Consider the following 26,120-nt stretch of genomic DNA (forward strand, 5'->3'; position numbering starts at 1 on the left):
CCGAGGCGGCCGCGCTGGCCACCCCGCTGCAGCGGGCCAGGGTGTTCAGGGCCACCCGCTCCCCCAGCAGCAGGCGGTGCGCAGGGCCCCGGACCTCGGCCACCTTGACCACCGGGACCAGCTTGGAGCCCTCCGGGAGGAGCCAGGACACCTGGCAGTTGAGCCGGGCAAAGATGGCATCGAAGAAAGGCCGTCCGGCCAGGACCCCGGGGGATTTGGCCCACAGTGCCGCCTGCGCGGGGCCTGCCCCGGTCACCAGAGCTGCGAAGTTGAGGCCCGGACAGTCCTCCTGGAGCCAGCTGTCCGCCAGGGCGGCCAGGGTGGTCGGGGGCAGCAGGAGCTCCAGGCCTGCAAGGGAACAACACGGGCGCCACGTTGGTGGGCTGCGGCTGCCTACCCTGCGGGAGACAGAACATGTAACAACCTGTTGCATCGGGCACTAGCCAATCAGGGAGGAGAGCTGGATCCAGGGGAGGGGGACTAGCCAATCAGGGAGGAGAGGTAAATAAGGGGGCGGGGCGGGAACTAGCCAACCAGAGAGGAGAGCTGGGCCCAGTGTGGGCTCAGAGCACCGGACAAATTGAAATACAGGACAACCTAGTGAGATTCATTTCTAATAAGAATCACATAATCTTTTTTAAAAAGCCAGATATGGGTTTCTTCCTGTCATGACCATGCTCTTTTCTTGTGGGGCTTGAACTCTGGGCCTGGGTGCTGTCCCTCAGCTCTTCAGCTCAAGGCGGGCGCTCTACCACTTGAACCACAGCGCCACTTCCGGTTTTCTGGTGGTTCATTGGAGATAAGAGTCTTGGGGGACTTTCCTGCCCAGACTGGCATTGAACCGGGATCTTCAGATCGCAGCCTCCTGAGTAGCTAAGATTACAGGCACGAGCCACCAGTGCCCGGCACCATGTTCTTTTTAGTTTTTTTTTCTTTTATCTTTTCTTTTTGTGGCAATACTGGGGCTTGAACTCAGGGTCTCCTGCTCCCTGGTCTTGGCTGCCACCCTACTTCTTGAGCCACAACTCCACTTAGGCTTTTTGGTAGTTAATTGGAGATGAAGAGTCTCATGGACTTTCCCACCCAGGCTGGCTATGAACTATGATCCTTTCAGATCTCAGACTCCTGAATAGCTAGAATTATTATAAGCATGAGCCACCAGCACCCAGCTGGAAGTTGTTTTGGGGTTCTTGTTTTGTTTTCTTTTATTTTTTTATTTTTTTCATTATTTAGAGAATACTTTATTAGTTTCTGTAATCAAACCCATGTAGATAAGACCTTACATATTTAATACAGTGGGAAAAAATGGAAAAAATTAAGTTTAACATTTCTAGACCAATATGGCTATTAATTTCTGTACAATGCTAACTCAATATGGTAAACTGGGATACTTTTTCCAAAGTTGACAGCACAGCTAAAGTTTCCAAAAATTCAAATTATATATATGTATATATATTTATATTAATATAAAAAGACCAATAATAGCAGTATGTTATGCATTTGTTTTCTTTTAAAACAGGATCTCACTATGTAGCTATGAACTTGAGATCCTCTGCTTCAAGCCTCCTGAATGCTGGCATTACAGCTGTGCACTACTACACTTGGCTGTATGTAATGTTCTAACAACGCATGCAGCTGTCCTGTGTGTACTTGAATGAAGGCCACCGTTTCCTCCTATCGGTTTGCCTGCAAAGATTAGTTATGTATACACATGGAAGCCCTCCAGCACTATATGAACATGGGTCTTTTTCATCTTAGTATATTAAAGATGTAAACTCAGATTTTTATGAGGACCACAGAGGGAAGGCAAATTGGCTGAGATCATACAACAAATTGGCAATAAGATCAGAACTAGATGCCTTGCTGTCTCTTGTCTGTCCTTCTGCCTTTGTTTCTACTTTAGAAATCTCTTCTAAGTTTCAGCTGGGTTGCCTTTAGAGCTAGAGGCCACTCAAGGAGGAAAGGACACAGGAAAACTGGGTTTGACACCTCTTCTGTGAAACATGGCTTCAGAAATAAGGGGTGTGAGCAGGGTGATCTAAGGTCCTGCATGGCCTGCTGACTTGCCTTTCTGGTCTATTGAATAGACTGCAGTGGCGGAACCCAGATGTGGGCCAGCACCGCCACCTGTCGGTCAGAGAAAGATTTGCAGCCTCTTGAGTCCAGCCATCAAGGTACTTGGCTTTCCAGGGATGGGGGAGAAAAATTAGACCCAGTGTGAGGGTATTTGTTTTCACAGCCGCACGTGTGCATGCTCTCTCTTTCTCTATCCCTTACATACACACAGACACACACACACACATACACACACACAGAAATACCCAGTTTCATTCTTCTCCAAAGACAATCACTTAGGGATCACTCACCCCGCATGCCCTGAGCCAGTCTTCAGCATCTATCTGCATTCCCCTAGCCCCAGCTGGCTGTGCCCAGGCTGACGGTCCCTACACCACCCACCTAAGGAAAAGGCCTGGGAACAAATAGCAGAGAGGTATATTCTTCCCTGAAATTCCTCCATTCAAACTAGAAGCAGTGATTTTAAAAAACAAAACACAGAAAGGGGGGGAACAAAGGATGAACAAAGGCAACCAGTGGTACTCACTAGACACTATGTTGAAATTGAACTGTACAACTTGTAGATGGCGACTAGAGGGAAAAACTGGAAGAAAGCAAGGGGAGGGATGACATTGTCCAAAAATAAATGTACTCTTAGGCAGGCACTGGTGGCTCTTGCCTGTAATCCTAGCTATTCAGGAGGCTGAGATGTGAGGATCATGGCTTGAAGCCAGCCCAAGCAGGAAAGTACGTGAGAGTCTGGTCTCCAATAAACTACTCAGAAAAAGAGGTGGCTCAAATGGTAGAGTGCTAGCCTTGAGCAAAAGAAGCTCAGGGAGTGTGCCCAGGATCTGAGTTCAAGCCCCAGGACTAGCAGAAAAAGGAAAAAAAAGGGGGAAAGAGAAGTGTACTCTTTACTTGACTTATGTAACTGTAACCCCTCTGTACACCACCTTTATAATAATGAAAAAATTTTAATGCCAAGGAGAAGCAAAACAAACAAAATGAGAATCTATCTATGCAATGCAAATCTACTATGCAATAATAAAAAAGGACCCAGCCACTAATTGACATGGTAGAAACTGTTTGCCCTAAATATAGTATTCTAAGTACAAAAACCTCATCTTGGCGATGGTGACTCATGTCTGTAATCCTAGCTACTCAGAAGGCTGAGATCGGAGGATCACAGCTTGAAGCTAATGCAGGCAGACAGATTAGGGAGACTCTTATCTCTAATTAACTACCAAAATGCCAGAAGTAGAGTTCTGGCTCAGGTGGTACAGTAGCAGCCTTGAGTGAAAAGCTAAGGGACAGCACCCAGGTTACACACAGTACAAGAATCTAGAGTCAAAGACTGCTATTGAATGTTTCCATTCAGACAACATTCTCAACAGAATGGACATGCACTTGTCATTCAGTAACTACAGGAAACCTAGACTAGGCATATTGTGGCCCAGGTGCATATTTGGGCAGGAAGTGAAACCCGGTCTCAAAAACTAACAAGCACACCAGGCTCCTGTGGCTCATGCCTGTAACCTTGCTCCTCAGAAGGCTGAGATCTGAGGATCATGGTTCAAAGCTAGCCTAGGCAGGAAAGCCCAGGAGACTCTTATCTCCAATAAACCACCAGAGAACAGAAGTGGTGCTGTGGCTTGAGTGGTAGAGATCTCGCCTTGAACTGAAGTACTGAGAGACAGTGCCCAGGCCCAGAGTTCAAGTCCCATGACCCACCAAAAAAAAAAAAAACCAAAAATCTAACAAGCACCTGGCACCAGTGACACACCTGTAATCCTAGCTACTCAGGAGGCTGAGATCTGAGGATCACAATTCAAAACCAGCCTGAGCAGGAAAGTCTGTGAGACTCTTATCTCCAATTAACCACCAGAAAACTGAAAGTGGCGCTATGGTTCAAAATGCCAGAGCACTAGCTTTGAGCACAAAAGCTCAGGGACAGCACCCAGGCCCTGAGTTCAAGCCCCATGAACTCCTCCCTCCCCCCCCAAAAAAAAACTAACCAGCAAAAACCAGAGCTGGAAGCATGACTTAGTGGTAGAGCATCTGCCTAGAAATCATGAGCCCCAACTTTAATCTCCAGTACCACAAAAAAAAAGAATTAAAAATATGCAAATAGATCGGGATGGAAGCATGGCTCAGTAGTAGAACACCTGCCGGGCATGCTCAAAGCTCTGGGTACAAACCCTAGTACTGAAAGAAAAAAAACAAAAAGTAAATTTGAGCCAGGCACCAGTGACTCATGCCTATAATCCTAGCTACTCAGGAGGCTGAGATCTGAGAGTCATGCTTCAAAGCCAACCTGAACAGGAAAGTCTGAGAGACTTATCTCCAATAAACCACCCAAAAGCGAGAAGCGGATCTACGGCACAAGGGATAGAACACCAGCCTTGAGTGGAGAAAACTAAGCAACATAACCCAGGCCCTGAGTTCAAGCTCTAGGGCTGGGAAGTTGGCTCAGTGGTAGAGCGCTTGCCTTGCATGCCTGAGGCCCTGGGTTCGATTCCTCAGCACCACATAAGCAAAAAGAAAAAAGCCGGAAGTGGCACTGTGGCCTAGGTGGTAGAGTGCTAGCCTTGAGCTGAAGAGCTGAAGGACAGCGCCCAGGCCCAGAGTTCAGGCCCCATGACTGGACCCAAAAAAAAAAGAGATCTGTTGACCTAAGTTCAAGCTCTACTGTGCGCGTGTGCATACACACACACCCCCTACATGCAAATAAGATCATGACCTCACAGGTTGTTATAAAAATAAAGGTGCTAATATTTGCAAAGCCCTTCAGGGTGTCACCTGGCACACAGTAGGCGTGTTTGCTAATGATAGAAGCCTTTTGAGTGTGAAGGAGGCAGCCAGGAGGAGATGAGTAAGTGTCAGCAGGGAAGGTTGAGTTTGCCAGGGAGAGGTGTGGAGGGAGAAGACATTGGAGACTGATTGAGCAGTGCTCAGGGCTCAAAGGCAAACAACAGGCCGGGAGAGGACTGAGATTAGGACTCGCAGGAGGCCACAGGACAGAACAGCTAAACCTCTTAGCTCAAGAGTGTGGGCAGGCCAGATGCTGGTGGCTCGTGCCTGTAATCCTAGCTGCTCAGGAGGCTGAGATCTGAGGATCATGGTTCAAACTCAACCAGGCAGGGAAGTCCCTGAGACTCTTATCTCCAATTAACCACTAGGAAACCATAAGTGGAGCTGTGGCTTAAAGTGGCAGAGTGCTGGGCTGGGAAGGTGCCTCAGTGGTAGAGTGCTTGCTTGCCTTGCATGCATGAGACCCTGGGTTTGATTCCTCAGCACCACATAAACAGAAAACGCCAGAAATGGTGCTGTAGCTCAAATGGTAGAGCACTAGCCTTGAGCTGAAGAGCTAAAGGACAGCACTCAGGTGCAGAGTTCAGGCCCCACGACTGACAAAACAACAACAATAAAAAGTGGCAGAGTGCTTGCCTTGAGCCAAAAAAGCTCAGGGACAGCATCCACACCCTGAGTTCCAGAACCAACAAAAAAAGAAGAGTGTGGGCAGATTCTGAAACCATCATAAAACTGGGAGCTAGGGAATAAGGTGATTGTGGCTTGTGTGTGTGTGTGTGTGTGTGTGTGTGTACATGCGTGCATGCACATGCGCACATGCACATGCCAGTGAACTAGTCCTGGGGCTTGAACTCAGCTGTCCCAGTAAGGCCCGTGATTCAAGTGGTGGAGTGCTAGTTTTGAAGAAAACAACAACAACAACTTAGGGACAGTGCCCAGACAGAGAGGATCCAGGGATGCAGGGGTGGGGAGTAGATTGCTCAGAGCCACCCGGGGGTGGTAACAGAGCACAGTGACAGCGGATGGCAGTGGATGAGGCCACGGGGCCTACGCAGAGGGCTCTGGGAATTGTCAGTAAGGCAAGAGCAAGTAGCAGCGTGGCTACTTAAGAAGCAGGCCGGATGTCTGGGGTGGGGTAAGAAGAGGGTTCTAGAAGCAGGGTGTGGGCAGAACAAGTAGGAGGAAGCCTGAAAAATGGGTCACTGGACTTAGCAGCCAGGAGGTGTTGGCCACACGGTATTGATGCTGTGTGGTGCGGCCCGAAGCCACAGGAACATGATGAAGAAAAGGATGCTGGAGATGTGGGGCCCTCACACAGGGCTATGCCTTAGAAGAATCTGGAAACCTTTCAGACTCTGAGCTGCTGGAGTCCACTGCAGACTGTGGCAGAATCTTGGGGTGGGGGGTTCCCCGGTTTCCAGGTTCTAAGTCATGCCCCATTGTACTCTGTAACTTTGACACATGAAGGTCAAAAAACAATGCTCATGAGTAGGGTGCCAGTGGCTCCCGCCTGTAATCCGAGCTACTCAGGAGGCTGAGATCTGAGGATCGAGGTTCAAAGCCAGACCAGGCAGGAAAGTTCGGGAGACTCTTATCTCTGATTAATCACCAAAAAGCCAGAAGTAGAGCTGTGATTCAAGTAGTAGAGCTCTAGCCTTTGAGCAAAAAAGCTCAGAGACAATGCCCAGGCCCTGAGTTCAAGCCCCAGAATTGGCACATACAGACCAAAAAAAAAAAAAAAGTCCTTCTAGAATGTGGCCAGGCACTGGTGGCTCACATCTGTACCCCTCAGGAGACTAAGATCTGAGGCTCGAGGTTGTAAGACCTGGCAGGAAAGTCTGTGAAGACTCTTACCTCCAATAAACTACTCAGAAAAAGCCAGAAGTGGCTCTGTGGCTCCATTGATAAAACACTAATCTTGAGCACAAAGAGGCTCAGGGACAATACTCAGGCCCTGAGTTCAAGCCCCAGGACTAGAAAAAAAAAAAAGCCATCAATCAATCAATCAATCAAATTTGTAGCAAAGCCTGAGCTTCTGAGCATCGAGGAGAACAACAGCTTCCAAGTACCAGACATTTTCCATATATTGCTAGAAATTCTACCCACAATCCTTCAAGCTAGGTAAGATTTGTATTTCTAGATTAAAAAAAAAAAACCCAGACATGTAAAAGGAAATGATCTAAAGGGTAGAGCTAGAAACTGATCAGCCAGAAAATAAGATAAACGGGGACCTAGGCCTTTCCTCTCCACAGCTGGGCTATGTAGAACACCCCAGCTGTGTCTGTGTGGACCCAGGGTTTTCCTGGCACCCACTTCAGGGAGATCCGCTGTCCTGATTGCCTTGAGCAGAGGTACTTTCCACTAGTAGAAAATAAATAAACACATCTGGTGTTTCGTTAGTCCCCCCGCCCCCCACCCCCCCTCAGCCCCCTGGCTCTTGAATTTCCAACAAAAGGGATTTCTGTGAGTAGCTTTGAATATCCAGGCTTTCCTGATTAGCAGCTGTTCCCCAAAGGGGCTTACTTCAACACACCAGTTAGTGTCTCTGCAGCTGCAGGAGGGGGATGGGAGAAGCGATACACGGGAGTTCTCCAGATTCTAGTTCTAGAGGGTTGGCCATTCAAAGTGGTTTCAAGGTCCCTGGACTTCTGAGAAGGTAGTTGCATCATGGGGGGGAGGACGGAGGGGGGAGGAATATAACCCTGATATCTCAAGGGAATTCCTTCTTAACCCTTTCTCCCGAGTGACTACAATGTGAATAAAAGTGGCATCTATTTCCTTTCAAATAGTCAGCAAGAAAAGCAGGACTGGAGGTGTGGTTCAAGTGGTAGAGCACCAGCAAAGCAAGCAAGCAAAGCCAGCACCAGGCCCTGACTTGAAACTCAGGAACTGGCAAACACAAATAATACATTTTGAAAAATAAGAATAATAACTTGTCCAACATTCGCACGGGTGGGACTTGTGATGTTGGGCTCACAAACCCTGGCAAACCTGCTCCAGGATTCACAGACCCATTTCACCCTCCCACACCACCTCTGGATTTGGCAATGAAGTCTATTTTCAGTGCTTGTTGTATATTCAGTGCTTGGTGGGAATTGAACTCAGGGCCTAGAGGCCGTGGTGTTCTATCACTTGAACCACACCTCTACTCCTAACTTTTTGCTGCTCAATTGGAGATCAGAGTCTTTTGTGGACTTTTCTACCAAGGCTGCTTTTGAATAGCAATCTTCAGATCTCAGCTTCCTGAGTAGCTAGGATTTTAGGCATGATCCCTTTCTCTCCTTAGAGAAGGAAAATGACTTCCAAAAAGGTTCTGGGTGAACCCCTTACCCCCATTACCTAAGTGCTAACCCGACGTGTAGACTTTTGGAATATGGGATGCTGTAGGGGGTGAGGGCAAGAGAGGCCTGGGTAGGGCTTGGGAAGAGCTGGCCTGAGCGTCTGTGGGAATTTGATGGGGGGAAGGTGCTCTGCAGAGAGAATGGAGGGGCCACAAGTCACTCAGGAAAGCCCTGGCACTTGTAGACTGGAAAGGCATTGAGCAACCAAGAATCTTGGGATAGGGTCAGGCTGAGCAGGCCTCAAGGAGAAGCCAGAACTAGAGTTCTCTCTGCTCACGACACAATAGGATATTAGCACAGAAGTGTGTGTGTGTGTGTGTATTGCGGCTTGAATTCAGAGCCTCATCCCCCTCTCACTTGGCTTTTCTACTCAAACCAGAAGTGGAAATGTAGCTCAAGTAGTAAAGGGCCAGCCTTGAGCAAAAAAGCTAAATGACAGCCAGGTGGCTCACGCCTGTCATCCTAGCTACTCAGGAGGCTGAGATCTGAGGATCACAGTTCAAAGCCAGCCCAGGCAGGAAAGCCCGTGAGACTTTTATCTCCAAAGAACCACCCAGAAAACAGGAAGTGGCGCTGTGGATCAAGTAGTAGTGCAGTAGTGCGCTCACCTTGAGCTGAAGAGCTGAGGGACAATGCCCAGGCCCTGAGTTCAAGCCCCACAACCACCACCACCACCACCAAAAAGCTAAGTGAGAGAGAATATGAGCACAAGGCCCGAAGTTCAAGTTCCAGTTCCAGTACTCTCTCTCTCTCACACACACACACACACACACACACATGGGGGTGGGGATGGGGGTCCTGAATTCCCCTGGGGCCCAGGATGGCAATACTCCAGCACGTGTGCCACAGTAGTTAACCCTCTCTATAGCCCTGAGGCCTGGCCATCAGCGCCACCCCCCAGATGTGCAAACCAAGGCTCCTCCCCTCTAAGTGACTTGCCCTGGCTGCAAGGGGTGGGGGCCTGTTGTCCTGCAGGAGACCCCAAGAGCCAGTTCACCAAGCCCCGAGGGGCTAGTGCAAGAACCCCAGCCAAGGAGAAGGCAGTGGAGGGGCAGAGAGGAGAGGCTCAGGGGGCAGTGTGGAAATTGAGGGGGCTCAGGCAAGAGCCTGTGCGCCCTGGACCTTAGCCACAGAGCTGCTGGAGCCTATGCATGGAAAGCTTACAGATTCAAGGAAATGGGGCCCTGGGGGCTCAGAGGCCTGCCCCAGCCTGTCCTTGGGGGAGTCCTGAGACCCCCCCTCCAAGTGTCAGGTCACAGCCATGCAGATCCCCCATCCCCCACCCCACCCCAATTCCACCTAGCCGATTCCACAGGACTTTGCCTCAGCTTCTACCCAGCGGCTAGAGAGGGGACAGAGTCCACCCCGCTGCCCCGGCCACACTCCGACTTCTGTCCCTGTCCGAGATCCTCCCTTCCCTCTCCTGGGCCCCGGGCCTCTTCACCCCTCAACTCAACGGTGGGGGGCCCAACAGGGGGAGGGGACAGGGAGAGGATGCCTTTGTGGGGGTGGGGTCCTGGAGGCTGGAGGGGGAGGGGAGGGAAAAGAGTCCTTAGAGAGATGGAGGGGGCCGGGGCCTTCCAGGAAAAGGCAGAGGGACAGAGCTGTCCAGGATGGGGAGAGAGAGGGACACGGGGCAGAGCAGCCCCTTCACCTTCAGCGTCCATGGTCAGCTAGAGCGTCCACCGCGGCTGCGATCCGTGTTCCCAGAGGCCAGGCTGGGGGTGGGGCTGTCGGAGGGGAGGGGAGGGGGGGAGAGGGAGGGACGGCCTTGCTGGTGACTGACCTTTCTCAATAGAGGCCTCTGGGACCCTTGCTGTACCTGCCCCCGTGGGAGGAGGCTTTAGGCCTGAGGGAGGCGCAGGTCCCCTCCCTAAGCCCAGCCCAACTGAAGGCAGAAATGGGCTCCCTCCTGAGGGCTAGAAAGCCTTTGTTTCGGCTGAGGGTGGGGGGGTCAGTCGAGGGACTTGAACTCAGGGCCTGGGCACCATCCCTGAGCTCTTTTGCTCAAGGCTTGCATTCTACCGCTTTGAACCACAGCTCCACTGCTGGTTTTGTAGTGGTTTATTGGAGATAAGAGTCTCAGGGACTTTCCTGCCCAGGCTGTCTTTGAACTATGGATCCTGAGATCTCAGCCTCCTGAGTAGCTAGGATTACAAAGCACTGCACCAGACCTTTTCTTTCTTTTTTTTTTTTACCTTTTCTTTTTTTATTATTTTTATTTATTTCATTACAAAATTTATTTTGGGGGGACTGGGAAGGTAGTTCAGTGGTAGAGTGCTTACCTTGCATGCTTGAGGCCCTGGGTTCAATTTCTCAGCACCATGTAAGCGGAAAAAAGCTGAAAGAGGCACTGTGGCTCAAGTGGTAGAGCGCTAGCCTTGAGCTGAAGAGCTAAGGGACAGTGCCCAGGCCCAGAGTTCAGGCCCCAAGACCAACAACAATAACAAAATTATTTTTGCCAGTGCTGAGACTTGAACTCAGGGCTTGGGTACTATCCCTGCGCTTGTTTTGCTCAAGGTCAGTACTCTACCACTTGAGTCACAGTGCCACTTCCTGTTTTCTGGTGGTTAATTGGAGATAAGACTCTCATGGACTTCTCTGCCTGGTCTGGCTTCAAACTGCGATCCTCAGATCTCAGCCTCCTGAGTAGTTAGGATTACAGGCATGAGCCACTGGTGCCCACCTAGGGCCTTTACTTTTAATGCCAGTCCTGGGACTTGAACTCAGAGCTTAGGATCTGCCCCTTAGCTTTTCACCCAAAGCCAGTACTCTACCATCTGAGCCACAGCTCCTCTTCTAGCTTTTTGGTGGTCAACTTGGAATAAGAATCTCACCATCCGGCTGGGAAGATGGCTTAGTGGTAGAGTGCTTGCCTAGCATGCATGAAGCACTGGGTTCAATTCCTTAGTACCACATCAACAGAAAAAGCCAGAAGTGGTGTTGTGTCTCAAGTGGCAGAGTGCGAGCCTTGAGCACAGAAAGCTCAGGGACAGTGCCCAGGCCCTGAGTTCAAGCACCAAGACTGGCAAAAAAAGAAAGAAAGAAAGAAAAAAGAATCTCACCCTCCTTCCCAGACTGGTTTTGAATTGCAATTCACAGATCTTAGCATCCTGAGTACCTAGGATTACAGATGTGAGCCACATGTGCTTGGCTTTTCTTCTTTTCTTTTTTCTTTTGTCAGTCGTGGGGCTTGAACTCTGGGCCTGGGCGCTGTCCCTCAGTTCTTCAGCTCAAGGAGAGCGCTCTACCACTTGAGCTACAGCGCCACTTCCGGTTTTCTGGTGGTTTATTGGAGATAGGAGTCTCACGGTCTCTCCTGCCCGGGCTGGCTTTGAACCGAGATCCTCAGATCTCAGCCTCCTGAGTAGCTAGGATTACAGGCGTGAGCCACCAGCGCCCGGCCTTTTCTTTTTTCTTTACTCTGTGGTATAACCCTCACTTCCAATACTGAATCTCTGGCTTCCAGAATGTTGTTTGCCTGGTCCTAACCACAGCTGAAGAATATCCCCTCCCCCAATCATCTTTGAGCTTCTGTAAACCACCATCTGTGTGTAGTTCTGACCTATATAAAAACACTGGAGGTTGGTGTTGTTCTTGATCCTCCCAGGACTAGGCAATTGTTGGCTGGCCAAATAAAACTCCTTGTCACCTTTAACTGTACCTTCGTGGATTTTCTTGACTCCGAGGACATTACAACACTGGCAATGGGACTTGAACTCAGGACCTTGTGCTCTCCTTTAATGTTTTCTGCTATAGGCTAGTACTCTACCACATAAGCCACATTTCCTTTTTGGGTTGCTTGCTGGTTAATTGGAGTTAAGAGTCTCTTGGATTTGTCTTCTCCTGGCTGGCCAGGATCTTCAGTCTCAGCCTCCTGAGTGGCTAGGATTACAGGCATAAGCTACCCACCAGCACCTGGCTTCAGGTGATTCTTAAATCCTTTTCTCGAGCTCTGAGTTCCCTCCCAAGCTCCAGACATCTATTTCTAGCTATCTTCCAAGCATTTCTCTTCATAGTTCTAAAAAACTGTTGTTTTTCCCCCAAACCACCACTCAGCCAAACTGAATTTTCAAATAAATGATGTTTTCAATCTCACAGCAGAGAAACCTTGAAGTGTAATCTCACGCATCCTCATCCCCATTAATTTCATCCTTAAATCTTATGCTCTGGGGGCTAGAATATGGCCTAGTGGTAGAGTGCTTGCCTTGCAGGCTTGGAGCCCTGAGCTCCATTCCTCAGTACCACATACACAGAAAACCCTGAAGTGGTGCTATGGCTCAAGTGGTAGTGTGCAAGCCTTGAGCAAAAGAAGCTCAGGGTCAGTGCCCAGGACTAGAAGAGAAAAAAAAATCTTATAATTTGAATAGATCCATTCCAGGCCTGAGCTCTTCTTCCATCTTAAGTGATGTCTAAGTTGCTATAAAATGGTCTGGGAAGGTGGCTCAGCGGTAGAGCTCTTGCCTTGCATGCATGAGGCCCTGGGTTCAATTCCCCAGCACCACATATGCAAAAAGAAAAAAAGCCAGAAGTGGCGCTGTGGCTCAAGTGGTAGAGAGCTAGCCTTGAGCTGAAGAGCTGAGGGACAGCGCCCAGGCCCAGAGTTCAGGCCCCACGACCAGAACCAAAAAATAAAATAAAATAAGTTGCCATAAAATAAAATATGTTCTCACTGTGGGTTGCTTTTCCTGAGGTCATCCTGGATGACAGAGGGAAACTCCAAGAGATAGCTGGTGTTGCCATGTTATTCAAAAGTCATCATTCATTCATTCATTCATTCATCTCTCTACTCAGTTTCTACCTATCAGGTAGCCATGTGTACTGAAATGTAGCCACTGGAACTGTTGGAGATGGTACATGGCCCTGAGGGGGCGCAATGCCAATGGTAAGTGAGGGGTCTTTTCCCATACAGCCCGGGCACCCATGCCAACCCCGCCCCCATGGCATTGTGGGAAGGAAGAACGAACAATCTGTTTGTAGTAGTTAGAAGGGCAACTGCACCAAGATAGTGATGGTTGAGGAGGAGTTTGGTTGGCAAGTGGAGACAAATGTGCTCTGGGGACAGCTGGGGGTGGGCTGGCTTCGGGCAGAGCGGGTACAAATGGAAGGGGGAGCAGGTGGCTTTCTCCAGGGCGACACAGTCCATTCTGCTTGAGCTGGGAGCTTTACCAAGGTGCAGGATGGCTGTCCTAATGCCACCAGCTGGAGGAGACCGGGACTCACAGACACCCCCTGTAGCTCACTAGTGACAGCAAGTCCTTCATCCCCAATGTTCCCTCATAACCCCCCCACACACACCAAGCCTCTCCAGAACTAGGCAGCCACACACTGTGTCAGTTCTGCAAGGCATGTAACCATTAAGAATTGGTGTATGTGTGTGCGCGCATGTGCGCGTGCATGCACGCCAGCACTGGGACCTGAACTCAGGGCCTCATGCTCTCATTTGCCTCTTTGTTTTTGTTGTTGTTGTTGTTGTTGTCAGTCGTGGGGCTTGAACTCTGGGTCTAGTCGCTGTCCCTCGGCTCTTCAGCTCAAGGTGAGCTCTCTACCACTTGATCCACAGCACCACTTCTGTTTTTCTGGTAGTTTATTGGAAATAAGAGTCTCACAGAGTTTCCTGCCTGGGCTGCCTTTGAACCAAGATCCTCAGATCTCAGACTTCTGAATAGCTAGGATTAGAGGCGTGAGCCACCAGCACCTGGCTTCATTTGCCTTTTTACACTCAAGGCTGATACTCTACCACTTGAGTCACACCTCCTCTTCTGTTTTGTGTTTTTATTTTTGTTGCTGGTGGTAGTGGTAGATGGGGCTTGAACTCAGGGCCTGGGCACTGTCCCTGAGCTTCTTTTGCTCAAGGCTAGCGCTTTACCACTTGAGCCACTTCTAGCTTTTTCTGTGTATGTGGTACTGAGGAATGGAACCCAGGGCTTCATGCATGCTAGGCAGGCACTCTACCACTAAGCCACATTCCCAGCCCCCCCTCTTTTTTGCCTGTAATGAGGCATGAGCCAGCAGTACCCAACCCAGCTAAGTTTTCATATTCTATTGCTCAGTAGGATATCTATAGTTATTAATAATAGGTTCTGTATTCAAAACATCTACAGGAGATTTCTAATGTTTCACCATAAAGAGATAATATGGTTTTGAGTAGATGGATATGCTAATTACCCTGATTTCATTATTACACATTATATACATATGTTGAAACATCCCATTGTAGCTCATAGATTTGAATAATAATTGTGTGTCAATTGAAAAAAAATGAAACTTGACAAAGAAGAGAGGTCCCTGGGTCCTTCATAGACAGAAGGAAAAGGATCAGGAAACGGGACCCAGGCCGGAGACGATGGAGACTAGAGACAAAGAAGGAAGGGATTCAAGGCCTGGGGAATTGGCTGCAGGGAGCAGGAAAGGGGAGAGAGTTTCCGGATGGTTTGAAGATGGGTTGCTGGGCAACAGAGGAAGTACTCACCACATGCTGGGGCTCAAGAAGACAGGCTTGGAGCAGACAGTCCCCAGACTCCCTCACTACTGGCAGAAGCAAATCCAAGCTCCCCAGACCTCCACGCCCAACCCCAACCTCCTCCTCAGCCGCATCCCCCACAACTATCCTCAACCAGATGCTCTCTCTCTCTATATATATAGAATATATATATGGAATATATATATACATATATATATATTTATTTTAGTAGTACTGGGGTTTGAACTCAGGGTCATGCACTTATTAGGCAGGTACTCTACCATTTGAGCCATGCCCTCAGTCCTTTGCTTTTATTGTGTTGTTTTTTTTTTTGTCAGTCATGGGGCTTGAACTCTGGGCCTGGGCGCTGTCCCTGTGTCTGCAACTCAAGGTGAGCACTCTACTGTTTGAGCCACAGCGCCACTTCCGGTTTTCTAGTGGTTTGATTGGAGATAAGAGTCTCACAAACTTTCCTGCCCAGGCTGGATTTGAACTGTGATCCTCAGATCTCAGCCTCCTGAGTAGCTAGGATGACAGGTGTGAGCCACCAGCACCCGGCCTGTTTTTATTTGTTTATTTATTTTGAACAAGGTCTTGCTTTTTACCTGGGTTGATTTGAACCACGATCCTCTTGCTTATGCTTCCTGAACAGCAAGGATGACAGGCTAAATCACCACACTTTGCTTTTTTATTGGTTGATAGGGTATTCTGAGAACATCTTTCTGGATTCAAACTGTAATCCTCCTGATCTCAGCTTCCCAAGTTGCTAAGATTACAGGCATGAACCACTGCACCGGGCTAGAACATTGTTGTTGTTTTTTAATTTTTTTTAATCAACTTTTTTTTCTAGACAAAAACGCAATAGACATTTATTGTACAAAATTTGGCAAAACCAGAAAAGTATGAACAAAATAAAAATTACATTTAAACCCATCATCTTATAGCTAACTGTGAACATTTGGGATATTTCCTCTTCTTTCTATAAGTATACATATTTTTGAGTCGCTACAAAACTAGAACCATATGTACTCACAGATTGTCACTGGCTTTTTTCTCTACTTAACATCATATTGTAGGCATTTACAAAGTCTTCACATAGCTCTTGAAAACATGATTCCTAATGAGTGTGACAAGAAAAACAAATCCTTAGAATTGTTTTCATTATCAATAGATGTGAATCTGTCTCCATATTTTATAGTTCATTATTGCTTGCTTTCCTCTTTCTGCTTGTTTATTTTTTTTTCCTTTTTAGGCTTACAATATCTCCTCCTACTTCTTCTCTTTCAGAACCAGGACACACTTATTCCATGTTTAAAAAACAACAATAAACTCTCTACAAATATTTACTTCTGTACCTGCCCTACCCCCTTTTCCAGCCTAGCAAAATTCTTAGCCTTCAAAATCTCATTCCTTCACTCAGTTCACTATCCCATTCATTCACTCAATCCACTATCTCATTCATTCATTCACTCAATCATGCATTCTACTTATTTAATCACTGGCTCATTCATTGATTCATTTGTTCAGTCCCTGACATGCATTTCATTGACAACCTGCTACCAGCCAGTCACCATGCCACCAAAAAGATAGCAGTGGAGCAGACAAAGTCCCTAGAGCGAGCTCTTCAGGGAATTGCTCTCCTCAAGAGTTCTGTGAGCTCGTGACATTTTCTTTGTGCCTCTGTTTGAACACTGACATTTTGACATTTTCTGAAGTCGCCTCCAGGTGCATTCCCCACCCTCCCACTCTTTCCTCCAGCATTTGCACAGGACTTGAAAGCCAGTAACAGCTCCGAAACTGAGAGCGGTGGCGGGGAGCTGGGGACTTCTCCCATCCCTCACAGTGTTTTCTTTTTCTTTTTGTCAGTTGTGGGGCCTGAACTCTGGGCCTGGGCGCTGTCCCTCAGCTCTTCAGCTCAAGGCTAGCGCTCTACCACTTGAGCCACAGCACCACTTCTGGCTTTTTTTGCTTATGTGGTGCTGAGGAATGGAACCCAGGGCCTTATGCATGCGAGGCAAGTGCTCTACCACGGAGCCACCTTCCCAGCCTCCCTGACAAGTGTTTTCTAAACACTGAAATTGGGGTGCTTGGTTTGATCAATCTCAAACAAATAGCACTTGGTGAGATGCAGGCCAAGTGCCCAGTGTGGACCCTTGGGTGCCCAGTCTGGCTGGGGGAACCTAGGTGTCCAGCCCAGCCCAGTCCTTCCTCTCAGATCAAGCTCAGGGGGCCACAGAGCCTTGTGCGGTGGCAGCTGCGTCTATGGCCACTCTCTTCCTCTTTTCTCCTCTCTCTTCTTAGACTTCACCAGCACACACACACACACACACACACACACACCCCACGCCTCACCCTCCCTATCCTACCTTCCTTCTCCACCCAGGCCTTTGCATTCACACTCACATGGCTCCCACACCTCTCTCTGTGGGTCAGTCTGTCTGTTTTCAGCCCTCACTCTGACTCAACAGTTTCCTCTTTACAAAGTTCTTCCGCCACCTGGGGAAATACCAACTACCTCTGGCCCACATGCCCACTGGGGGCTGTAGCCAGAGCTGATCTGAGACAACACAGCCAGGACTTGGCCCATCTCTCCACCCCAGACCAGGGCAAAAGTCCCAAGCGTGTCTCTCCTCCCTCCTCCGGCCTGTCTCTTCTCCCTTTATCTAAACAGAAAGGGAGGCGCCCAACCTCTAGAATGGAAAAGGAGATACAGATAGAAAAATCAAACATGGAAGAGAACTGGCATCAGTAAGACCAGTGCCCATTGCTGGGCAAACCCCTCTCCCCCCAAGGACACACACTGTACTCACCCCTACCTTTTGCAAACATTTCCGGGGAAAGTGGGGAAAAGCAAAGGAAGGGGTGACGTGCCCAAAAAGAAATGTACTCAGGGAAGCGGCGTTGTGGCTCAAGCGGTAGAGCGCTTGTCTTGAGCTGAAGAGCGCAAGGACAGCGCCCAAGCCCCGAGTTCAAGCCCCTTGACTGAAAAAAATAAAAATAAAATAAAGGCTGTATATGACAAACCTATAGCCACCATTGAAAAAGAAAAGAAATGTACTCAGTACCTGAGTTATGAAATAGTAACCCCTGTGTGAAACATCTTAATAATAACAAAAATCATATACTATATATGTATACATATTTTATTTATTTTTGTGGGTTGCAATCAGGGCTTGCAATCAGGGCCCGGGCACTGTCCCTGAGCTCTTTTGCTCAAGGCCAGTGCTCTACCACTTTGCCACAGCGCTACTTCTGATTCTCTGTGGTCTCAAGAACTTTCCTGCCTCTGCTGATTTTGAACCTCGATCCTCAGATCTCAGCCTCCTGAGTAGCTAGGATGACAGGTATGAACTACCAATGCCCGGCAATAAAAATTACATTTTTTTCAAAAACAAAACAAAAGGGAGGAAATGAGGGAGAAAATGGGAACAGCTTACCCTAAGCCAAAGGAAAGAACTCTACATATCACCCTATTTAGAAGAATTAGTTGCATTGTCAAAGTCTGTAGAGTTCACAAGCTTTATAGACCATGATAATGACAATTCACTTTGTGAAGGTTAAAATGCGTTCGTGACTTTAGCTAAGTATCACTATCCCACAGTACTGTGAAGTTTATGTAATCACTTAGTCTCAATAAAGAAATTTAAAACAACAACAACATTGCTAAATTCACGCCTGTGATGCACAAGCCACGTCTCTGGACCTAGTCAGGTGCTGGGAATTTGGAGAACTCTGCCTAGCCTGAAGCTTCCATATTAGACAGCGTCAATACAGAGGAGAGCGGAGAGAGTGGAGAAGCTGGTGGTGCTTTGGGGTGGGTCACAAGCCCACCAGAGAACACAGCCCCCAACCCCTCTCTCCCCTCTTCCCTTACCCGGGCTCCAGGCTGGATCAAAGCAAATCAAAGTTTCATGGATGAGTTGGTCCAACAGGACTGTCCTAACTAGAAGATTCTGTGAGCAAATTCTTAGGGCGTTTTCTGGCTTGTCATTTCTTTCTTCCCAGAGTATCTTTGAAGGAGTTCTCAGATAAATCACAGGCTGAGTAAGCTTGGTGTAAATGGAGGAAAGAAAGGAAGGGTCGATGAAGAAGGTTGATGAACGTTTGGCAGGGCGTAGCTGGTCAGCAGGAGTGGGCCCTGGCTCAGGTGCACATCCAGACGCTGGGCGAGAATGCTGGCTGGAGAATCTATAGTTGAAAAGCTGTGTGAAGATTGCAAGTGAAGGGCCTGGAAAGGTGGCTTAGTGGTAGAGTGCTTCCCTACCATGGATGAAGCCCCGGGTTCGATTCCTCAGTGCCACATAAACAGAAAAAAATCCAGAAGTGGCACTATGGCTCAAGTAGTAGAGTGCTAGCTGTGAGCAAAAGAAACTCAAGGACAATGACCAGGCCCTGAGTTCAAGCCCCAGGACTGGCGCACACACACACACACACACACACAGAGAGAGAAAAGATTGCAAGTGAAGATCTGGGCACAAGGCTAGTGCTCTCCCACTTGAGCCAGACTCTACTTCTCTTGGCTTTCTGTTAGTTAACTGGAGATAAATGTCTCATGGACTTTTTTGCCTGGGCTGGCTTTGTACTGGGATCCTCAGATCTCAGCCTCCTGAGTAGCTGGGATTATAGGCGTGAGCTACCAGCACCAGGCTTCCAACTCCACTCTCATTATTCACAAGCAGCTCCATCCCCTACTTCTGGCCCATTGGAAGTGGGGGCTTCTACAACCTCATCCTCACTGCCCACCAGTGGCTCTTCCTCCCCTTTCAGGCTGGGGCCTGACCCAGGCTTTAGCTCCTCCAGTGCTAAGGAGCCCTGGTGAGACTTGCGTCTGCCAAAGAAAGTGGTGAGTGAAAGCTTCTGGCCAGACCCCTCTGTCTCAGGGATCCCAGAGCCTTTGTCAGCCCCAGATCCTCCCACCGTGGCTCTCATGGCCTCCTCAGGGACCTGAGCTGGCCCAGCCCAAGCATCCGCTACCCCATTGCGCTTTCCACCTCTGTGGAGCGTCAGGACCCCCGTGCGCTGCTTTTGCCGGTGGCGCCACAGCAGCAGCAAGGCCATGAGGACTATAACCACCAGCAGTGCCACGAGAATGGGCACCAGCAGCATGCCCCGGGACCCCGGGCCTGCCGCCAGGGCAGGGCTCAAGCTTGCGTCTGTCCAGGGATGTGGAGTAGTCATTACAGGTAGTTTTCTGTGAGAGACTGGAGAGCTGCTGGCCACACTAGAGACCTCAGAGCTAGTTGCCATAGTAACAGAGGGTCTATTAGTCTCATTGGAGGGCTTCAAGGTAACAGTTGGTCCACTGGAGGACTCCAGGGACCTGGTTGTCATGGTAGCAGGGGGCCCATTGGAGGGCTCAAGAGACCTGGTTGTCATGGTAGCAGGGGGTCCAGTCATCTCATTAGAGGGCGCCACAGATCTGGTTGCCATGGTAACAGGGAATCCACTGGTCTCATTGTTAGCAACCAGAAAATTGGTTGCTGTGGTGACGGAAGGTTCACCGGTACCATTGGAAGTTTCCAGAAAGTCAGATGTCACGATTCCACCTGTCCCAGCGGAGTGTTCCAGAGAGTTCTCTGCGACAGGGACAGGAATTCTGCTGGCTGCACTAGAGGTTCCTAAGGAAAGCAAAGGCTCCTTGGTGGAATCATCCTGGGAGGCTGTTGACTCAGATGCGTTGATGGAAGCCATAGGAAGAGACACATTACTGCTTTCAGAAGGCGCGGAGTGGGGTGGAGTTGAGATCTGGTTCCAGGTGCTGTTAGCATCAGTAAGGTTGTCTGAGAGATGCTGGATCTCAGAGTTATAGGAGGCCAAAGAAGGAGGCTTTCCTGAAGTTACTGGAGTCTGCAGGCTCAGCATCGGGATCCAGAACAACCCAAAGAGGACACAAAGCAGGGCCATTTCCAGGGTGACCAGCAGAAGCAGGAGTTAGGACCTGAGGGTGGAGAAGTTGAAGAAACAGAACACACGGGGGCTGGGGGAGGACCCAGCCTGGCCCTCCTCCCTGCCCACTTCCCTGCCAACTGCCAGGCTCAACTTGTGGTTTAACGGCTTTTTTTTTTTTCCATCCTTGCCTTAACTATTATCAGAAATAAGAGGACAGGCTCAGTGCCTGAAATCCAAGATAAGTGAGAAATGCTGTTCAGGAGGATTACAGATCAAGGTCAGCCTGAGCACAAAGTTAATGAGACCTTGTCTCAACAAAACAAGTCAGGAATGGTGATAAATGACGGCCATTGGAGTTATGGTGGGAAGCGTAAATAGGAGGATTAAGGTCTGAGCCACCTGGGCAAAAGTGAGACCCTATCTCAAAAATAACCAGAGTGAGCTGGGTGCTGGTGGCTCACACCTGTCATCCTAGCTACTCAGGAGGCTGAGATCTGAGCGTCACGATTCAAAGCCAGCCGGAGCAGGAAAGTCCGTGAGACTCTGATCTCCAATAAACCACTCCGAAAACCAGAAGTGGTGCTGTGGCTCAAGTGGTAGAGCGCTCGCCTTGAGCTGAAGAGCTGAGGGACAACGCCCAGGCCCAGAGTTCAAGCCCTATGACCGACAAAACCCAAAAACAAAAACAGAGTGGGTAAGGGGTAGGACGGGGGGAGGAGGAGGTAAAAGGTGTGGTTCAAGCCATAGAAACACCTGCCTAGCAAGAACCCTGAGCTCAAACCTAGTACTGAAGAAAAGAAAAAGATCAAAGGCACGGATTCAGATGCTGTCTTAGAAGTCCCCTCTTGCTCTCAGAACTCAGACTATCAATAGCTGCGACCTCCCAGCCCTTCCTTGAGCCTGTTCAGGCTTCTGATCCTCAGGCCCATGACCTGTCAGGGTCTTCAGTGGACATTCTCACGTCCACTAAGGCTCCTGTTCCCCTCCCCCCAGGTCACACCCTCTTACCAGCTCAACTGATAAGGCAGCCCTGGGCCAGCCACTGGAGCTCAGCTCCTCCTGAGGCTTCTTTTGGACTGGAGCAGCCTGAGCCCCAAGGGGAAAGGAAGTCGGCCTTGGCTCCACCCACCCACCCATGCGTCCTGCCCCACCCCACCCCTGTTCCTACCCCTGTGATGAGAACCTGAGAATCTGGGGGCCCAGTGGGGACAAGAGAGTAGACAGGGGTCCAGATTGGGGGGATTCCTGGGTCTTAGATGGGACAATCGCACAGCCGGGGGGTCAGAGCTGACATGATGAGAAAGCGCACTTGAGACACTGGGGGGCAGAGGAGAATAAGGGAGGGGAAGGTGGTTTCCTTTGCATCTGTGGTCCCCCTGAGTCAGACCAGGACCTGGGGTGGTGCATTTCCTGCCCACCAACTCCCAGGAAGTATTGGAGGGGGTGGGGGGAGCTGGGGCCTGGAAGGCTTTGCAGGTTGTGAGCCCTTGAACTATGTTGCAAGGAGTTGGGATCTCCCCCAGCGGGGACTCCAAGTGCCCTACCTAGGAGATTCAGAAACAACTCTCACTAGTCCTACTGCAAGGTCTATGGCCTTATTTTTATAGAACATTAGTGACTATGCTCAAAGCTACATGGGCAGATTGTCTCAAAAGCTCTCAGCTAACAGACGAACCAAATTGGCTTTGGCTAGGAGAGAGATGCAGTGTTTATTTATGTGTATTTGCTCATTTACTTATTTATTTATTTAATTTTTTTTTGGTGCCAGTTCTGGGGTTTGAACTCAGGAACCTGGACACTGTCTCTTAGTTTTTGTTTTGTTTTGTGTTGTTTTGCTCAAAGTTGGGACTCTACCCCGTGAGCCACACCTGTCCTTTTGGCTTTTTTTTCTGGTTAACTGGAGATGAGTCTCACAGACTTTCTAAGAGCCTCAGATCTTAGCCTCCTGCTAAAAATACAGGCATGAGCCACAGATGCCCAGCAGCCTCGAGTTCTTGTTAAACTTTTTCATTATGGCTGGAGCTCTATCATTTGAGCTGAACTTCCAGTTCTAGTTTTTTTTGTGTGTTTTTGTTTTGCTAGTTCTGGATTATTCTTTAATTCCTAAAAACAGAAATACTATTTGATCCAGACATAAATTAAAAGGAAAGGAAATCATTATTTCCAAGAGACATCTGCACACACATGACTTTTTCAGCATTAGTCATAATAACCAACATATAGAGCCCATCAAACATCCATCAGCGGATGAATGGATAAAGGAAATGGAATATTAGCCAGAAAAAAAATCCTATCATTTCCAGCAACATCGATGAACCTGGAAACTATCAGGTTAAAAGAAATGAGCCAGGCACAAAAATAGAAATATCGTATATTCTTTCTCACAGGTGGAAGCCAAAGAGTTGATTTCAGAGAAGCAGAGAATAGAAAGTGATACCAGACACTGGGAAGGAAAATTAGGCTAGATGAGTTAGATAAGAGAATAAGTTTTAGCCTCCTATAGCGCAGTAAAAACAATCTAAAAATTGATTACAAATTAATTTTGGTATCAGTCCTGGGACTTGAACTCAGGACCTGGGCACTGTCCCTAAGCTTTTTCGCATTTTTGTTGTTGCTCATAATCCTAGATACTCAGGAGGCTGAGATCTAAGAATCATGGTTTGAAGTCAGCTTAAGTAAGAAAGTTTGTAAGACTCTTATCTCCAATTAACCATCAAAAAACTGGAAATGGAGATGTGGCTCCAGTGGCAGAGCACTAGCCCAGAGGCAGCACCTAAGCCTTGAGTTCAAGGACAGAAAAACAAAGGTCTTGGAAGGTGGCTTAGTGGTAAAGTGCTTGGCTAGCCTGCATGAAGCCCTGAAGTGGCGCTGTGACTCAAGTGGTAGAGTGCTAGTCTTGAGCAAAAGAAGCTCGGGGACAGTGCCCAGGCCTGAGCTTAAGCCCCAGGATTGGTAAAAACAAAAATAGTTTCATGATCTTTCCTGCCTGCGCTGGCTTCAAACCACAATCCGCAGATCTCAGCCTTCTAAGGAGTTGCTATGATTACAGGCATGAGCCACCAGCATCCAGCTTGTTTTGTTTTGTTTCTAGTCAGCCTTAAGGCTTCAACTCGGACTTGGGCACTCTTCCTGAGCTCATTCACTCAAGGAGAGCATTCTACCAGTTTGAGCCACAGCACCACTTGTAATTTTCTGGTGGGTAATTGGAGATAAGAGTCTCACCCACTTTCCAGCCTGGACTGGCTTTGAATCTCCATTCTCAGCTCTCAGCCTTTTGAGTACTTACGAGTACAGGAGCGAGTCTTTGGTCCCCGGCTTTGTATTTTTTGAGATAATGATTACATTATGTTGTCCAGGCTGATCTGGCACTAGAGATCTTTCTTCCTCAGCCTCTAGATTGCTGGATTATAGGCATGAGCCTCGGATCTCAGCCTACTAAATAGCTAGGATTACAGTCGTAAGCCACAAATGCTTAGCTCCATGGCCTCTCAGTTTTGCTGGAGTACTCCCCCAAGTCACTTCCTAAGAAAGTGACCTTCCCAAGACATAGATAAATGTTCTAAGTATTTCTTCCTAAATGTCTTTTATTCTTGCTCTTGATTGATAGAAAACTCTAGGCTAAATAAACATTTCCCCTTAAAACCTAGAAGGCATTGTTTCATTTTCTTCTAAGACCTGGATGTGTGATTTTGATGCTGACAAGACCGATGCAGTTATAGATTTTTTTTTTTTTCTCTAAAGACAAGCCAGGTACCAATGGCTCTGGCCTGTAATCTGAGGATCCTGGTTTGAAGTCAGCCTGGCAGGAAATCCCTTGAGACTCTTATCTCCAAGTAAGCACCAGAAAAACAGAAGTGGTGCTGTGGCTTAAAGTAGTAGAGCACTAGTGCTGGGAAGTTGGCTCAGTGGTAGAGGCTTGCCACTGCATGCTTTGCATGCCTGAGGCCCTGGGTTCGATTCCTCAGCACCACATAAGCAAAAAGAAAAAAGCCGGAAGTGGCGCTGTGGCTCAGGTGGTAGAGCACTAGCCTTGAGCTCAAGAGCTGAGGGACAGCGCCCAGGCCTAGAGTTCAGGCCCCACAACCGGACCAAAAAATAAAAAAAGAATTAGCACAGGACGCAAGCATGATTACAGAAGCTAGAGAACAAGCTCATTCTGGTCAAACTGGTTACAATAATGGCTGGTGTGCTTATCACCAGAATGGTCCCTGAAGGGGAGGAGGTCCTGGCTTAGTTCAGGTTTCTAGGCCTGATGTCAGCCAGGACAGGCTCCTTAACACTAGAGCCAACTATGATGGTTCACACCTGTAGTCCTGGCACTTGGAAGGCTGATGCGGAAAGATTATGAGTTCAAGACTAGCCTGGGCTGCATAGGAAGACTCTTCAGAAGAAAAAAAAAATCAAAATTCTAGAGATTCAAGAAACCCTGCAACAAGGAAAGAAAACACCCAAGTAAAATAACCCCATAATCTCTTCTGCCTCCTTCCTTCCTAAAAGAACCCTTAACATGTGCAGTGCCCCATCTCCATCCACACAGAGGTCAGCTCCAAGCGAAGGTGATTAAAGTATCTATTATGCTCTTCTTCCTCCTCCTCCCAGTTCTGAGGCTTGAACTCAAGGCCTGGGTGCTATCCCTGAGCTTCTTTTGCATTTCTGGCTTTTTCTGTCTAGGTGGTACTGAGGAATTGAACCCAGGGCTTCATGCATGCTAGGCAAGCACTCTACCAACTCTGCCACATTCCCAGCCATAAAGTATCTATTATGCTTTAGATGTGAAGTGTTCCCTAGAAGGTTCATGTGCTAAGTGTCTTGGTCCCCAGGTAAGGTATTAATGAGAAGTGCTTGAACTGTACATTCTCTGCCTTCATCGATGGATTAACCCATTGATGGATTTGTGACTTGCTGACATTATTGGCAGGTGATGGAGACTGAAGAAGTAGGACATGCTTGGAGGAAGTAGGTAACTAGGGATAGGCTGTGAAGGGCATATTTTGTCCAAGACTCTTCCTACTTCCTGGCCACCATGAGGTGAGAAGCTCTACCCTGCCATGGCCTCCTTCTACCCTGATGTTAAGTGTTGCCTCAGGCCCAAAGTGAGGAAACCGAGCAATCATGGATTAAAACGTTTGAGACCATGGACCAAAATAAATCCTCTTCCTTTAAGTTAGGTATTTGGTCATCTTGATAAAAAGTGACTCACAGCAGTCACATTCCCCCATCCTAGTGTGTCAGGAAAGGACATGTTCCCCATTCTCAGCCTCTGTGATACAAGGAAGGAAACAAAAGTCCCTCCTTACTTTTCAAAGAACTAGAAACGGTGACTTCTCCTCCCACCAGACACGAGTGAAAAACGCATCCCACAACTCTGAGAGGAACTTGCTCCATGATGACAACCTTGTAGGGTGGCAGAGCAGACAAAGAGCACAGGATCTTTGAGCCACTGCAAAAGCTGATCAACAGCCTTTATTTATTTGTTTTTTATTTATTTAGTGCTGCATCTTGAACTCAGGGCCTCAGAACTGTCCCTTAGCTTTTTTCTGCGTAAGGCTGGCTCTCTACCA

General features: G+C 48.4%; 2 protein-coding genes across 3 annotated transcripts in view; both read right to left on the reverse strand.

Annotated features, from left to right (window-relative positions):
• The window catches only part of Qprt (quinolinate phosphoribosyltransferase), a 27,407-nt gene extending 2,308 nt beyond the window's left edge, over positions 1-25,099 (reverse strand). The window contains exons 1-3 of one of the 2 annotated variants that reach the window (XM_013011706.1): positions 25,095-25,099; positions 9,862-9,880; positions 95-348 (exon numbers count right to left, since the gene is read on the reverse strand). In XM_013011706.1, the coding sequence (XP_012867160.1) occupies positions 95-348; positions 9,862-9,874 (267 nt within the window). In that variant the 5' untranslated portion in view covers positions 9,875-9,880; positions 25,095-25,099. Of the gene's footprint in view, positions 1-94; positions 349-9,861; positions 9,960-25,094 lie in introns of those variants that run through there. The other variant, XM_013011705.1, reaches the window with a different exon arrangement.
• On the reverse strand, positions 19,152-21,811 carry Spn (sialophorin). The gene is made up of 3 exons (XM_013011704.1): positions 21,743-21,811; positions 21,568-21,645; positions 19,152-20,608 (listed from the first exon to the last, which is right to left on the reverse strand). The coding sequence occupies exon 3, from the start codon at positions 20,572-20,574 to the stop codon at positions 19,336-19,338; it is 1,239 nt and encodes a 412-aa protein (XP_012867158.1). The 5' UTR covers positions 20,575-20,608; positions 21,568-21,645; positions 21,743-21,811; the 3' UTR covers positions 19,152-19,335.
• Positions 25,100-26,120: the final 1,021 nt, after the last annotated feature.

This window comes from Dipodomys ordii, unplaced genomic scaffold (assembly GCF_000151885.1).
Source record: "Dipodomys ordii isolate 6190 unplaced genomic scaffold, Dord_2.0 Scaffold14, whole genome shotgun sequence".
Lineage (NCBI taxonomy): Eukaryota > Metazoa > Chordata > Mammalia > Rodentia > Heteromyidae > Dipodomys > Dipodomys ordii.

Excerpts from the sequence above, each read along its gene's own strand:
- Spn (XM_013011704.1), bottom strand. The coding sequence starts at position 20,574 with ATGGCCCTGCTTTGTGTCCTCTTTGGGTTGTTCTGGATCCCGATGCTG.